We start from the raw sequence: 15046 nt of genomic DNA, 5'->3' as shown, positions 1-15046 counted from the left end.
AGTAAAATAACAAGTTGAAATTGTAGAGTACAAATCTTTATATATTTCTTTCTGTAATATGTTGTGTTACATGTTTGCTTTATATTAGCAAGCTCTATGTGTCCGTTGTGAAGTGCGGATGCAGAAAAATGTGCAATGCGGTAAAATGCTTTTTGCCTTTGTTTCACCTTTCCGCAGTTTGTATTAGAGAAAGAAATTACCGTATAAGTGCTTCAATGAAGGAAGGAAGGAAAACTTTATTTGGTCCTGCAAGTAGTGATAATTAATCACTAAGCGGGCCGCTCCCACGTCGGGACCGGAAGGCCAAGCCTCACGGCCACGTCGTGAGCCTGCTGGACAGCCCAGAATTGTTCATCCAGGTCCGGGCTGTGAAGTGCAGCCTCCCACCTGAACGTATCCTTGATCGCCGAGTCTTCAATTCTTTCGCAAGACTAGAGCATGTGTTCGAGCTTGGCTAAAGCACCACGATCTTGGCAATAAGGCTGTGTATACGTCTCTGGATAAAACATGTTCAGTCTCCGTGGGCAAGGATAAGTACCAGTCTGTAGTAAGCGTAATGTAAGTGCCTGAGCCCTGTTTAGTTTAGGATGCGGCACACTGTAAACCCTGCGATTAGGAAGGTAATACTTCGTGATTTCATTGCATGTGGAAGGGGAGTCTCTGTTCTCGGGGAGTACCGCCACGCCGTTGCGCGGGGCAGAGCGGAGGGTAAGATCTCGCGCTGCCTCATGAGCGGACTCATTGAGATTCGGAGGGGCTCCCTCGATCATCCCAAAGTGAGCAGGGAACCAACATAAGTAGTGTTGAGAGATCTCACATGTCTGCATAATTTTAAAAGCAACCTTAGCCACCGAGCCCTTCTCAAAGGCCCTAACGGCCGACTTTGAATCGCTATATACAAAAGGCCTGCGCCTGTCAACCAAGGCGAGCGCAATAGCCGCTTGCTCCGCGACCTCTGGCCTATCAGTCCGAACGGCAGCAGTGTTAACGAGACTGCCCTCATTGTCCACGACAACTATGGTAAACACCTTTCTCTCCTCGTTAAAATAAGCATCGACGAAGCCAACCTTCTGATTCTCATCCCGGATGAGTCTCAGTAGGCAAACTCCCCTGGCCTTTCTTCTACCAACATTTCGCTCCGGATGCATGTTCCTGGGAACAGGCTTGACGTGATACCGATTACAGATCTTCACGGGAATCCCGACATGAAGCTGCGAAATCTTCTCCTGAGGAACACCTAACTCTCTCAGAATATGCCGACCTGTGCTAGTCGTAGACAGACGCACCATTTGCTTCGTCTCCTGAGCCTCAGCTATCTCATCCGAGGTATTATGAATTCCCAGCTGGAGAAGTCGGTTGGTGCTGGTGCACATTGGCACTCCCAAGCTTAGTCAAGTATAACCTCCTCAGCCCCTAAAACACCTTAGTGACACGATACTTTTCAAGGTCATTTCTCATTGTCAAGGAAGACGACGACGAAGTGTTTTTGATACAGTGCTGTTCTTTTTAGCGCCAGTTGCCTTCTGTACAAATCTAAGTTCATCCGCTGGTCCTCGCTCCCTGCTCGGTCGTGATGGAAGTGGACGACCCCGCACGTCTGCCGGCGACGGCGGCGTCAGCAGCGGTCGCCTCCAGGAAGCGGATCGGTCAGCAGAGCGACAGCGAGGACACCCATGTCTACTCTCTCAGCAGTGAGGAAACTTCCGACGACGTCTTCCAGCTTGTGCAGAGCCGCAGAGCGAAGAGAAGGAACACCAGGACGTCCTCATCGTCAAGCGCGCAAACAGTAAGCCACACGCAGAGGCCGGACGCCAATACCATCATATTTGTTCCTGCGCTTCTCACCGTCAGCGTGAAGCTACTTAACAGGCAATCTGTGTCGATATTACTGGAAGCCCTGGTGCCAAACGAAATATCGGACATTCGAGTGAACACCAGAAAAAAATCTACTGGCGGTTGATGTGCAGCATGGGGCTGCTCTGACCACTTTACGCAGCGTAACGGACATCGATGGCATTAGGGTGCGCCCTTACATCCCTCTGGGATCTGACGTAGTCACCAGCGTTATCTACGACGTAGACGTCGCCATCGTTAATAACGACTTGCCGATTCTTATCAAGCCAGCCAATGATGAGGTCATTGTTGACGTTAAGCCGCTAGGCGGTTCACGCTGCGTGAAGAATGCATTCAAGGGTAAATATATGCCCTCGCATGTTAAGGTGGGACACTTGAGGCATGTAGTACGACCTTTTTTTTTTTGCAAAACCTCTTCAGTGCCGCAAATGCATGAAACTGGGACGCGTGAGCAGCGTCTGCGAAAATCAGGCAGCATGCCCCCGCTGCGCCGAGCCCCACGATGCAGATAAATGTGGCGCGACTGTAATGAAGTGTTCTTTTGGCGGAGGGTTACATGAAGCTTCATTGAAGAAATGCCCACATATTAAGAGGGAAATGTCCATTTTGAAAGAGATGGCGAGAGATCATTCATCGCATCATGAAGCTGCCGATAAAATCAGGAAGCGACGTCCCCGTCGCCAGCGCTCCTCAAGGAAGGCTGCTGCCTCTGCGACGCGCCTGCCACTTCCTGCAACACCACCTCCTCCTCTACCGCCCAGGCCACACAGTGTGGAAACGACCGCGAAAAACAAGGCCACTGAGAAGACCACATCTGCAGAATCTTGGCCGGCTCTACCGAAACGACAGCATCCACCAACAGAATCACAGCAAACTTTTTCTGGACAACCCCCGCCGTCTAGTGTCGGTGATTTGTGCGAACACGACAGGCAGGTGGCTGACATGCTGCAATCGCTAATTAATACAATGCGCATCATCCTGAGCAAGCTGGAAACACCAGCAGCTGGAAGTGCTCTGCAAATACTGGATGCACTAAATCCAGTGCTTGCTAGCATCTTTTAAGCATCATGCCTCGACAAATAATACTCTTCCGCACTGAAGTTAAAAGCGTGTCGATCTTTCAGTGAAATGCCAGAGGTCTCCGGACCCGTATAGCAGACTTTCGTCAATTCAGCTTTGCAAATCGCTTCCCCATACTGGTCATTTGCGAACCAAATACATCAACTCCACTCAGACTGTCCGGTTACGAATCTTTCATCTCGTCCACATGTGGTGCGATTACGGAAGTAATCATCTACATCCGCACGGACTTAACATATGTCACTAACGCGATACAGCCTCATGACGACAATCAATATGTCTGCCTGAATGTCCAAAAGAAGGATGTGTCATTTACTCTAATTGGAGCCTACATATCCCCAGCGGGTCATTTCGACGGCGAACGACTTAAGAAAATATTACTAATTTACAGTGCCCCTTGGTTATCACAGGTGACTTCAACGCGCGTCACCAGCTATGGAGAAGCTCTAAAATTGATTTCAAAGGCAGGAGTCTTGCCTCCTTTGCTGCCGACCATGATTTGTGATGTGTGAATGACGGCAGCCCTACATTTCAGCGAGGCACGACCTACAGTAGCTGCTTGGACTTTACTTTGGTGTCACGGGGCTTTGCCTCGAGCGTCCAGCGGTTTACGGACATAGAAACACATGGAAGCGACCATATTCCAACATATATAAAGATTAGAGGAGTTCAGCAACGCTGTTCTACTGTCTTGCGTACAGTTGATTGGTCAAAGTTTAGAAAGGATATGGATGACGCTTCTCAGGAAGGCCTCTCACACACCATCGCAGATGCAATCGCAGAGGCATTGAAAACATCCATCTGCTCTCTTACAAAACCAGCAAGGGGAACAGACTTTGACATGGAACTGGAGAGGCTGCGTGCGGCACGCCGACAGGCGGAGAGTAGGTATCGGCGCACGAAGTCCGTCTTGGACGGAAGGGCTTCACGACGCATAAAAAAGAAAGTCCGGCGTCATATGGATAAAGTGGAAGACAAGCGTTGGAAAACTTTCTGTCAGTCGCTTGATCCCAGAAAATCGCTCTCGAAAGGTTAGGGGTCTTCGCTCATCTCCGCATCAAAGGAAGCCCTTTGCTGCTCTGGCCCTCTACCAACTCCGCTTGAAGCTTCAAATGGTTGAAGAGTTCTGTGCACGGGTTGCTGGATCCGTAGCCATCATTACCGACGCAGCACTGAATGACATCCCTGAGGCACGTGCACCAGAAATGAACGTGCTACTATTCTCACTAGAAGAGCTCGATGCTGCGTTGGCGACCTGCAGGCGTTCTTCGTCACCAGGACCTGATAGCATCACGTATGCTGCCCTATGCCACCTTGGACAAGACGCACGTGAAGACCTGCTCAACTACTACAATGAGCCTTGGCAGAACGGTGCCGTTCCTAAACAGTGGAAATCGAGTCGCTGGATCCCCATTTTGAAACCTGGAAAGTCTCCACTTGAGCTCTCATCATATCGTCTGATTGCGCTTTGGAGCTGCGTCGGCAAAGTGATGAAAAGAATGATTCTTGCCCGCTTGGAATGTACCTAGAGCGATTAAACATCTATGCGGACGCCATGAAGGCCTTTCGTCGAGGTCGCTCGTCTATCGACAACGCCATTGACATCGTAACCTTGGTCCAAAAACAAAAAAAGCCTCAAGCGCCTATCAGTGGCACTCTTTCTAGATTTGAAAGGAGCATACGATAACGTCGCCCATGAGGCCATACTGAACTCACTTGAGACTGGTGGAATTGGTGGCCGGATGTACCAGTGGCTTTGGGACTATTTGACAGAGTGGTGCTTTTGCCTTCAGACTGAAGACGGCCCAACTTCAGAACATTACATCTGCCGTGGTGTGCCGCAGGGTGGAGTGTTGAGCCCTATTTTGTTCAACCTCGTCCTGGTAGGATTAGCGGTGTACCTGCCACATACAGTTCATGTCTCAATATACGCAGACGACATTTGCATCTGGGCCTCTGCGGTGACTCGCACTCAGGCATGAGCCAGAGTTCAGCGGGCGGCAACCATGACGGCGTCCTATCTCCGAGAACAAGGCCTCAGTGTGTCCCCTGAAAAGTGCGCATTGGTTGGCTTTACGCGCAAAGAAATGTATGTATCCTGTTTCAATCAGTGATCATTGCAAGCTGTATCCTATGTGAAGACGCATCGCTTTCTGGGTGTAAACATTGACCGCAACCTCTCGTGGAGCCCTCACTGCGTCTATCTGAAGAACTTAGCTGCCATTGAACCGGTCTTCAAATTTCCCTGCGGGAAAAACTGGGGTACACCATTCCATTCTATGATGCAGCTGTACAGGGTAGTGTTTCACGGACTCCTACGTTACAGTCTACCAGTATTCTCAAATGCATGCAAGACGAACTTTCGCGCTTTGGAGGGCATACAAGGTGAAGCCCTACGCACGTGCTTAGGGCTGCCTCGGTGCACCTCAATAGCAGCAACAATTGTTTTATTCGGCGCCGTCTTTGTAATCATGCTTAACCAACTAGCCCACCAACACATGGCCAGATCGCAGGAGACCATATGATCCAGACACATGTAGCTGCCGACTATCTCAGATCGCACATTCGCCATCTGTCAAGGATCCCCGACCATCATTTGGCCTCCCTACCAGCCGAGAGACCTCAAACGACCTTATCAATAGTGATTACCGCTCATCAAGAGTGCATACCGTCATCTTTTACACCGGCGGCGAAGCCTTCATCTCCATTGTGGTGCCTGCGACAGCCTGAAGTGAATTTTACTATTCCTGGAATTACAAAAAAGTCCAATGATCCATCGCTGGCTCTGAAGCAACTTATGCTCCTATTACTGCACCAGACGTATCATGACCGCATACATATATATACCGACGGTTCGACCTCACCTGCCAGCTCAACTACCGCATTCGTCGTTCCAGCTAAGCAGGTTACAGTTAGATTCAAATTGTCACACATGACTACCTCTACGTCGGCAGAACTTGCAGCTCTCCATGCCGCTATGACGTATGTCACCGAAGAGCCAACAGAGAAATAGGTTTTATTTTGAGATTCTAAGGCAGCTCTTCGCAGTATCAAGTCTGCATTACACCGCAGAACTTACGAGCAAATAATATCTGACATCAGGGAAGTGCACCAACATGCTCTGGAAAGAGGGCACAACATCATATTTCCGTGGATTCCTACTCGCTGTGACATCGTCGGCAACAACCCAGCTGACAAGGCTGCCCGCTGTGCCCACGAAGATACCCAGACGCGTCCAACACCTTTGGCGAGATCAGACGCTGCCAGTGCACTTCGCCTAGTTGCACACAAAAAGTAACAGGATTCTGGATTTCAAGTGCCTTCAATTGCCGGTTACGTAAACTGGACCCCACGCTACGGCTACAACTGCCCTCTAGCCTTTCTCGCGGCGAAACAACCTTGCTGTGCCATTTGTGGCTGGGAGCGGCGTTCACGAACGCATACTCCTATCGTTTGGGAATGGCCGAGAGCCCTATGTGCGATTCCTGTGGGTGCCAGGAGACCATCGAGCACCTATTGTGTACCTGCCCCCGCTACGATGTACAACGCCTCTCTCCGCGGGCAACTTTACAACAACTGGACTCGAGACCGTTCACCGAGTCAAAGATACTCGGACCGTGGCCACACCCGTCACTGGCACGAAAAGCGATTCGTGCACTAGTGCAATACTTGAAGTGCACATGCTTAAGAGACCGTTTATAGTGTCCGTCTGTATAGTGTCCCTCCCACACGCATTCAGTGCTTACTCTCTCTCTTTTTTCCTCTTTCTATCCCCTTTTCCCCCACAGCCAGTGTAGGGTAGCAAAACCGGAGCTCTTTTGGTTGACCTCCCAGCCTTTCCTGTCCTTGCTTTCTCTCTCTCTCTCATTGTCAACCAGCATCTTACGAACCTAAAAAAGTCAAAGGCCTGCGCGGCACACGCAGCACGGTCACAGCATAAGCCGGAGGAGCAGCCCCATAGGAGCTCCGTTTTCACCAGCACGCAATAGAGAGACTTCGCACCATGTGTCGTTTGCGCTCGTTTTCTCTGGACATACGAATGCACCTACCGCTTGGGTTACCACGACGTGAACAGACCATGTTATACCGTCTGTGGCTAGGCGTTGCCTTTACGAACTCACATGTTTTCCTCATTGGAATGGCCAACAGCCCCACGTGCGACACATGCAACATCGATGAGACGCTCGCACATATCTGTCTGCCCGCGATATAGTGCCTAGATACAAGTGATGTGCAGAGTACTGGACCAGTTGGACGATCGTCCACTATCAGAACTAAAAGCTTTGGGCCAGTGCTCCGATAGGACATCTGCGTTGAAGGCCTTACTCGCGTATTAAGGTTTCTGCGGTCTACGGGGCTTCACGAAAGACTTTATGATTGTCGCCGCCTACTGCTCTATAGTGTACGTGCTTTTTTCCTGCCCGTCTCTCTTTCTCTATATCTCCCCCTTCCACTCTGTTGCTCCTTTTATCACCCTTATCCCTTCCCCCCGTGCATGTTAGCAAACCGGAACTACCTCTGATTAACCTCCCTGCGTTTCTCTGAATTCTTTTCTCTTCGCGGCGAAGTCTCTTTGCTTCGTTATCATGAGAACAAAATGAACTGAGCACCCAGCCTTGACGACGAGGGGTGGCTTGAGCTGCACTCTGCACAGCTGTCTACTGAGCCCGATGTTGCGTGGTTGCTGCCCTGCTCGTAGCAGCAAGTTGCTGCCCTATGCCGCAGCAGCTAGCAAGTGCTGGCGTGGTGCAGTGGCCGAATAGCTGACTCCCACGCAGGGGGCATGGGTTCAATTCCGGCGCGAACTGGGTATATATATTTTTTCTCATTTCTAGCGATAGCTGCCACGGACACTTGTGGTGGCAGCGGCTGCGGACAGCATCGCCAACCGAAACAGCTATTGGAATGATCCCATAACAACTTACGCTGTCAAACTACTTCCTTGATATGATGGCATGGCGTATTCTCTCATCAAGGCTTCCATATATGTGGACAGAGTCCATAGCTGCAGTTCCGATAAAAGCATTTTTTCTCTAAAGGCATATAAACAGGTTTACTGTGATTTGGTGGCTCCTCGCCTCAACTTTTCATTCCGGATTGATGCATCATCCTGTGGTATTTGAGAGGTACTCCACATTTACTTATCTATCGCTGAAGATACAGCGGTACATCTAATACAAATAGCAATCGTCTGAAAAGGTGGTTGTAACAAAATCTCTACATGCTTGACATATAATGTCGCCTCAATCTATATTTATGTTACGCCAGAATAGAGTAGCTTACCATTTCTGGTATAATTATGAAAAATGTGAAAGGCATTATTCATGGGGGTGGACAGAGGGTCCGAAGAGAATAAGCCGCCACTGTCGAACACAATAGCCAAACATCACAGCATAGCCAGTCAGGAGAACAAGGCATAACGTAAGATAGCAAAACTCATTTATGATAGCTATACCGACTGCAAAAGTCCGTCATTTGAAAGCCGTGACCCCTGGGCGAACTTAACATGGACATAATCTCTTAGAGCTTCGCAAGCCAGCCAACACAGTTAGGTCCAAAAAGGTGATTTTTGAGCACAGTGGAAGAGAGAAAGAGAGAAAACGTTATAATGGGAAATGTAGAGAGGATGGCCTGAAGTACGTTCTTCTAGCCAGTTACACTGCGATGGGTAAAGAAAAAAAGAAAAAAAAAGAAAAGAATGCGTAGTGATTTATTGAGATGTCATAGAGGCTTCGAATAATTTGCAGTGGAGAAAATGTCTTCTGTATGAAATCGAGTCCCTGAGTACTAAGAGCTACGTATAGATTGCAGTTATAGCGGGAACAATGTTACGGGCCATGTGCATGGCTTTAAGAATGGGAATAAATTCAAGTCTGGCAGCCTCGTGTAAGACAAGGTGTTCAGACCTGCTGCGTTGTACTACAAGATGAGTAGCATGCTACTTATCAAGATAATGTAAGAAGCGTGCTATCTGGTTTTTTTTCTATGTAATAAGTGCTTAGAAGAAGGCCGCGTCGCTATTATTAGCTCCCTTGTCCATCAAAGGGGCAATTCAGATATGCTATGCTGCAGGACCTCTTCAAATGTTTCATCTAGATATCGAAATCAGCTCATACTGGCCGTAGCATAAAAAAGTGTTCGCCCGCCAACGACAGTACAGGATGAGAAACGGGGCAGCCCATCATATCATTGACTTAATATTGCCTTTTGAACGCGTTTTATCGAGGGTATAGCTTACAGTCATGGTATTCCGCGATATTATTTACTCTACTTATATAATATACTCGTACTAACGTAGCAGTTCTGCAATTGCCAATAAGCTTTCGACTTTTTCTTTCTACGCACTACTTCATTATTTGCTTCTTTCGTCCCATACTGCGTCAAGCCCATCGGCTCCATGGTAATCAGGGTCACGTAACATGTAGAGAACCACGCACAAAAATAATCTAACATTGTTCGCCACTGATACATACATTCCACGCAGCCTGGGCAAGTCCAGATGCCAGACCATTAATTGGATGTTATTAACTTCCCGTGCTCCGCAAAACTAGCAAAAAGAAGTGAGGCCGAATATGTTACAAACAGGCACATGCATAACGCATTCACTCGCGTAATGAACCAACCCTTGTCCTTGATAAGTTGCTCTAGCAAGAAAACGCCCGCTTCACCACCAGAGCCTCTGTTCAGCATCGTAATTACGGGGTGATTCACTGGCCCCAGCGACTGCCGGAAGATCGTCGGATCAATTTGTGACGCAGCTAACAGCTTTTTAAGCTAAGGACGCTACCCACTGGTGACATGACCATTCACAAACTGTCGATATCACGCTTTCGTTGGTACCATTTCGCCATGACATTCAAAGCGAATAGCAAAGTATTCGGCTCGTCAGACCAGTTTCCATTCCTTGTATTTAAAAGTTCTCGTGGGCTAAACTCTAAGGCAGTGCATTCTAACACATTGCTTCGTGGGTAGATGCCGAAGGAAGCGAGGCCTAACTCAGCTCTTCAAAGCGCTAGCTGTTACGTGCGAAGACCGCGAGAACGTCTGGCATGTGAAGCACGCGCCAGACGTTTGAAAGCGCTGCTTTAGTTAGAACATTGGGCTACCGTGTTAGAGGACACAGGCTCAATTCCGCTATCGTTTACGCATTCCTTTATAGCATTACAGGCGAGTTTAACTCACTGGAGATATCTAACAGAAAACTTGAGGTGTGTATTGCGAACGCGTCACAGTGTGCATAGAATGACAAGTTTATAGGATATGCGAGGTAAGAAGACTCACTTTAATAAAGCGACTAGCTTTCTGGAAGCGTTCGGGCTAATCACTTACCTTGACAATTATCGTCGATCGTTTCCGCACACTTTTTTTTTGTTGTTGTTGTTGCTTGGGTTCTGCGCCACTACATTTAAAAATTTCAACACATAAAAAAATCTGTCGAAACAATTTGCTCCCCGTTATGAACCTTCCCCCTAAATCGACGTCAACTTTTCTCGGGAAGAAAAGGTAGGTTCGTCTTGTGAGTGAATACCATATAGAAAAAAAGAAAAAAATGAGGAAGGAGCCGCGTCAAAGAAGAACGGAACAGAACTACAATGTCGTCTAATCAACTTACGGGTGGCCGGTTCGTAGGGCTCGCAGGGCAGCACTAATGGCGACGAATATTGCGGGGCAACCTGGATGCAAAGCAAGAATTCGTTTGCTGAACGGTTTCTGTACGTTCCTGCAGATTGTCACGGCAATGGTGGTTGCAGAAGTACGAAAAGCACTGCGTGCTGTCCAGTAATGACTGTGCCACTGACATAATATGCTAGAGTGGTGCCAGTGCTTTGAGCCGGCAGCCCCTGTATCGAAAGAAGAGGACACATTTCCGGAAGCTCGCAAGCATTTAAATGAACACACCGCGGGTGACAAACGGACTGCATTTTCCGATGGGACTATGAGTGGGTTAACTTTTTTTAACAAGGAAGATTTTCATGATGTGGGACCAGTTAGTCAGCTGCTTCAATTCATGAGTGATTACTTTTGTAATGCATTATCGTCCGGAGATGTTGCTGCTTGCAAGGGGAAGCGAGCAATCCGTTACATGTAAAATAAATGCGCAAAAAATAAATTCAATAGGATACTGAGCAGTTAACTAAGCCACATATGCGCCGTCAGTTCTAGACACGGAAGCACAAAGGGGCATCAAATATATAAATACACCAGTAAAAGTAAGTATACTCACAAAGAGGCACTTCAAGTGAGTTCGCATGAACATACAAAAACCGAAGACAGGTACAGACGCAAAAATGCCAAGTTACAAAATACGCACAAATAAGATTCTTAGAAGCAGCCTGTTAAAGAATTTGTTCTACAATTAACACTTCCTCACCGAACTTCCGTTAATCTGCAATATATTACACTGTATTTTCGACCCCCCAAAACAACGAAGTGATGATACTTCCTGCTAATAGGTGAATCATTAGCTTACACGGTAACATACGAGCACAGATTTGCAACTATCAAGTATGAGCACTTACGTCACGTTTTATGATATACAGTACTCCCGAACAAACTATATATATAGTTAAGTACAAATCCTACAATGTTGCCTATCACTAACGGTGACTACAGCCGCTAAGTTAAAAAAAGAGATGCAATTAAACTACTTTACAAGCCGAGACACGTATTTGGAGACCTTAGGAGATGCGGGGAACTGACGGCGGCGGGAATGACATTGATAACTTCATTGCAATTTTAAATAAGGGTATGACTTTATGATAAGGTTAAACTAAATGTGTGCAGCAGACGGGTCGCAGGTGTCGTATATCGTTTACTCAAGCGCCATATTTTTTCTGAACCTGTAGCGAATATCCTGTTGAAAAACTTCGAAGCAATGACGAGTGCAGTACAGGACATAAATCGTGATATTGTTTTATAGTTTCTCACCCCAACCGATGACGTAAAAGACCAGCAACGATTTCTGCTCCGCGAAGGCCGACGTGATGAGCCTATGCAGGTAGAAACCCTCGCAGAACATCCAGGCATACTGGCACAACCGGAAGTAGCGAGAGAGGGTGTAGAGAACCTTGCATAAGTTCTGCACGAGAATGCACGTCATGACAGAATAATAATAATAATGAGTTGTGCATTCCTTAATTTCAGATAGGAGCGATATTTTACCATTGCATGAGAATTATTTGAACACTTATTGTGTAGCTTATTCGACAGAAAAACGCCCGCGTTAGGAAACGGGTGACATATCTACAGCATAAAACCGCAAGAAACGACGTTACATAGTGCATATTTAATTGCAAATAAATATTTCTGTTTAAGACAAACGCCAGCAGGGTCTTTGATAAGACATTAGATACCACTGTTTTCAACTTCAGAACATCACACCCGACCGGTAGGTTGTTTCATGCAATATATGTGTATATATTCACACAAAGCAGCAACAGCCACGGTACAAAGGGGGTAAGAGAGGTGTCAAGAGAGGTCGACGCTGACTCCTGCAGTTAGCAGCACTCTTTGAAATTAAGAAAGAAAGAGGACGCGGGGCATGAAAAACGAAAAAAAAAGAACAAGCGCATGTTCAGCAATACTTGGCAGAATGTTTATTTTTCTTTTATCGCCTGGCACCAAACTATTGTAGATGTTACTGAGCTATTTATAGATGGATAATTTTTGAAAAACTTTCCACTCTACGTAACATGATATCTTGATACCAGATTTCCGGTCGAGGAAAACAAAGGGGGGCCAAGGATCAACATAACCAGTAACTGTGGTTACGATACCCGCACGATAACTGAGGTAATGGCAAGCAGTGGCAACTGAAATCACAACGCCCACAGTACCGGGTTCTCGTTGACTCGTATGTTCTTCTCCTCGTTGACGTGGTCCAAGATGAAGACGGAGTCAACCAGGATCACGCTGATGTCGTACAGCACCATGGCAAGGCAGAAGTTCTTGTGCAGGGCAATGCGGTGAACCTGCAGCTGCCTGAGGTCACGGGAGAGAAAGGCAATTAGCAGTAGAAATACTAATAATTTAGATTTTACGACGGTACAGCCACCAAATGAGGCCCCATTTTTACCGCAAATATACCGAACAACAAGGTAAAATTCAGAGAATGTAAGTGAAATATTAAGTGTGACTTGTGACTAAGTTTTCACGTTCCTGGCTTAATTAGAACCGTCGCAAATGTTTGAGCGCCATCGTACTTTTTCCTATTTCTATGCATGGTACGAAGTTCATAGTCGATTTCGCCTATGGAAACTGAACGATGCACGTTGTTTCTATTTGGCGAAAACAAAGGGCATGTTATGCCTAATGTGTGTCTCCTGCGAAAAATTACGTATGAAATGAAACTGCTCCAGAGTATTATAATTGTGTTTTACGAACGGCACACAATTTAGCCCGAAGACATGCCATAAGTACTAATTGCACTGAGATAAAATTTAGTGAACTTGCGGGGAACTCTGTGGCAAACCTTATGAGTAAGTTTACTTTTTGTGGATTGAGCACAGTTTCTTCAAAAAAATGGCAAAGCAAGTACGTGTTCGAAAGTGTAATACGGCCGTTATCAGCTATGCTTCCCAAAGTCCCGAGATGTCCCTACGTTACTCCAAGTTTATATTTCGTGGAAATGAGGTCATCTTTAGTGCAATGTGTGTTAAAGATATAACACTCCTGGTATAATTAGGAGCGCTGTAAATAATTACTGGACCCTAGTTTCATTTCTCTTTTTATGCGTTATACCAGGTTTGTAGTTGATGTCCCCAGTGCCATCGTGAACTGAACAAGGCACCTTGTTTGCTATTTGTTTAAAATTAGTGGCAGGTTATGGGTAATGAGTAGGCCAAGGTCAGTGTACATGGACAAATAACGTTTTTAGCAGTAAATTACGTATTCAACGATCTGGTGCGTCATAAGTGTCTTTTACGAACAGCGCAAAATTTATCCCACCATCTTGGGGGAATGATGTATGCATCTTAGATCAACTTAAGTGAAAATTTTATCTCTAACTTGCGAACATTGATATTATGGTCAATTTTTTCACGAAATTCGACGCATATATCATCCCAGCCATGACAAGGGACACAACATAATCTTTCAATGGCTTCCGGGACATTGTAACGTCAGTGGGAACGACCACGCCGACGAAGCCGCCCGATCTGTGCATGAAAGTGGCCAACGAGTCTTCATTCCGCTTTCGCGAACAGACGCTGCGGCTGGGCTGCGATTGATGTCCCGTGATTGTACTTTGCCCCTCTGGGACTCGGCCCTTACCACCATGTGTCGTTTGCGTTCGTTGTCTCCGGACATACGGATGAACTACCCGCCTGGGTTACCACGACGTGAACAGACCATGCTGTACCGTCTGTGGCTAGGCGTTGCCTTTACAAACTCATATGCTTTCCTTATTGGAATGGCCAGCAGCCCCACGTGCGACCCATGCGACAGCGAAGAGACGCTCACACACATTATCTTTGTCTGCCCACGATACAGTGCCTAGAGACAGTGATGTGCAGAGTACTGGACCAGTTGGACAATCGTACACTATCAGAATTGAAAGATTTATGTCAGTGCTCTGAAAGAACATCCGTGTTTGAAGGCCTTGCTCGCGTTATTAAAGTTCCTGCGGTCTACGGGGCTTAACGATAGACTTTAAGAACGCCGCCCACTACCGCTCTATAGTGTACGCGCTTTGTTAGTGCTCTCTTTCTTTCTTTCTCATTCTTTTTTTATCTCCCTTAACCCTTCCCCACGTGCAGGGTAGCCAACCGGAACTACCTTTGGTTAACCTCCCTCTCCATCTCTCTCTTCCCACGAAGTAAAATATCGCAGGATGAATTATCGCCTTTGTAAATTTTTTTTAACAAGCACTCCAAAGCGTTGCATGCGGTTTCCAACGGGCCAGTCACATACGGGCAACATTTTAACGTGCCTGATCAAATTACAGACAACTGAAATTCTAATTGCAACTTCATGATTGAAATATAACCGCTGGACAATGGGTTGTAATTATGCAATGTCGCACAAGTGGCAGTCTTTTTGTTCTACTTGCTTTGTGCGACCATTACACATAATTGTACTAATGGAGAGGTTTATGTCAAATAGAATCGTAAAT

The 15046-nt window shown here is 46.8% G+C and overlaps 1 protein-coding gene across 3 annotated transcripts in view; it reads right to left on the bottom strand.

Moving 5' to 3' along the window:
• The window catches only part of LOC142572356 (calcitonin gene-related peptide type 1 receptor-like), a 107092-nt gene that overhangs the window by 37842 nt on the left and 54204 nt on the right, over positions 1 to 15046 (bottom strand). For all 3 annotated transcript variants that reach the window (XM_075681418.1, XM_075681417.1, XM_075681419.1), the window contains 3 exons: positions 12771 to 12915; positions 11863 to 12013; positions 10547 to 10607 (listed from right to left, as the gene is read on the bottom strand). In XM_075681418.1, coding sequence (XP_075537533.1) covers positions 10547 to 10607; positions 11863 to 12013; positions 12771 to 12915 — 357 coding nt within the window. The remainder of the gene's footprint in view (positions 1 to 10546; positions 10608 to 11862; positions 12014 to 12770; positions 12916 to 15046) is intronic.

The sequence above is a fragment of the Dermacentor variabilis genome, chromosome 2 (genome assembly GCF_050947875.1).
Source record: "Dermacentor variabilis isolate Ectoservices chromosome 2, ASM5094787v1, whole genome shotgun sequence".
Taxonomy (NCBI): domain Eukaryota; kingdom Metazoa; phylum Arthropoda; class Arachnida; order Ixodida; family Ixodidae; genus Dermacentor; species Dermacentor variabilis.
The sequence above is the reverse complement of the archived record's forward strand: the minus strand, read 5'-3'. Positions and strand labels throughout refer to the sequence as shown.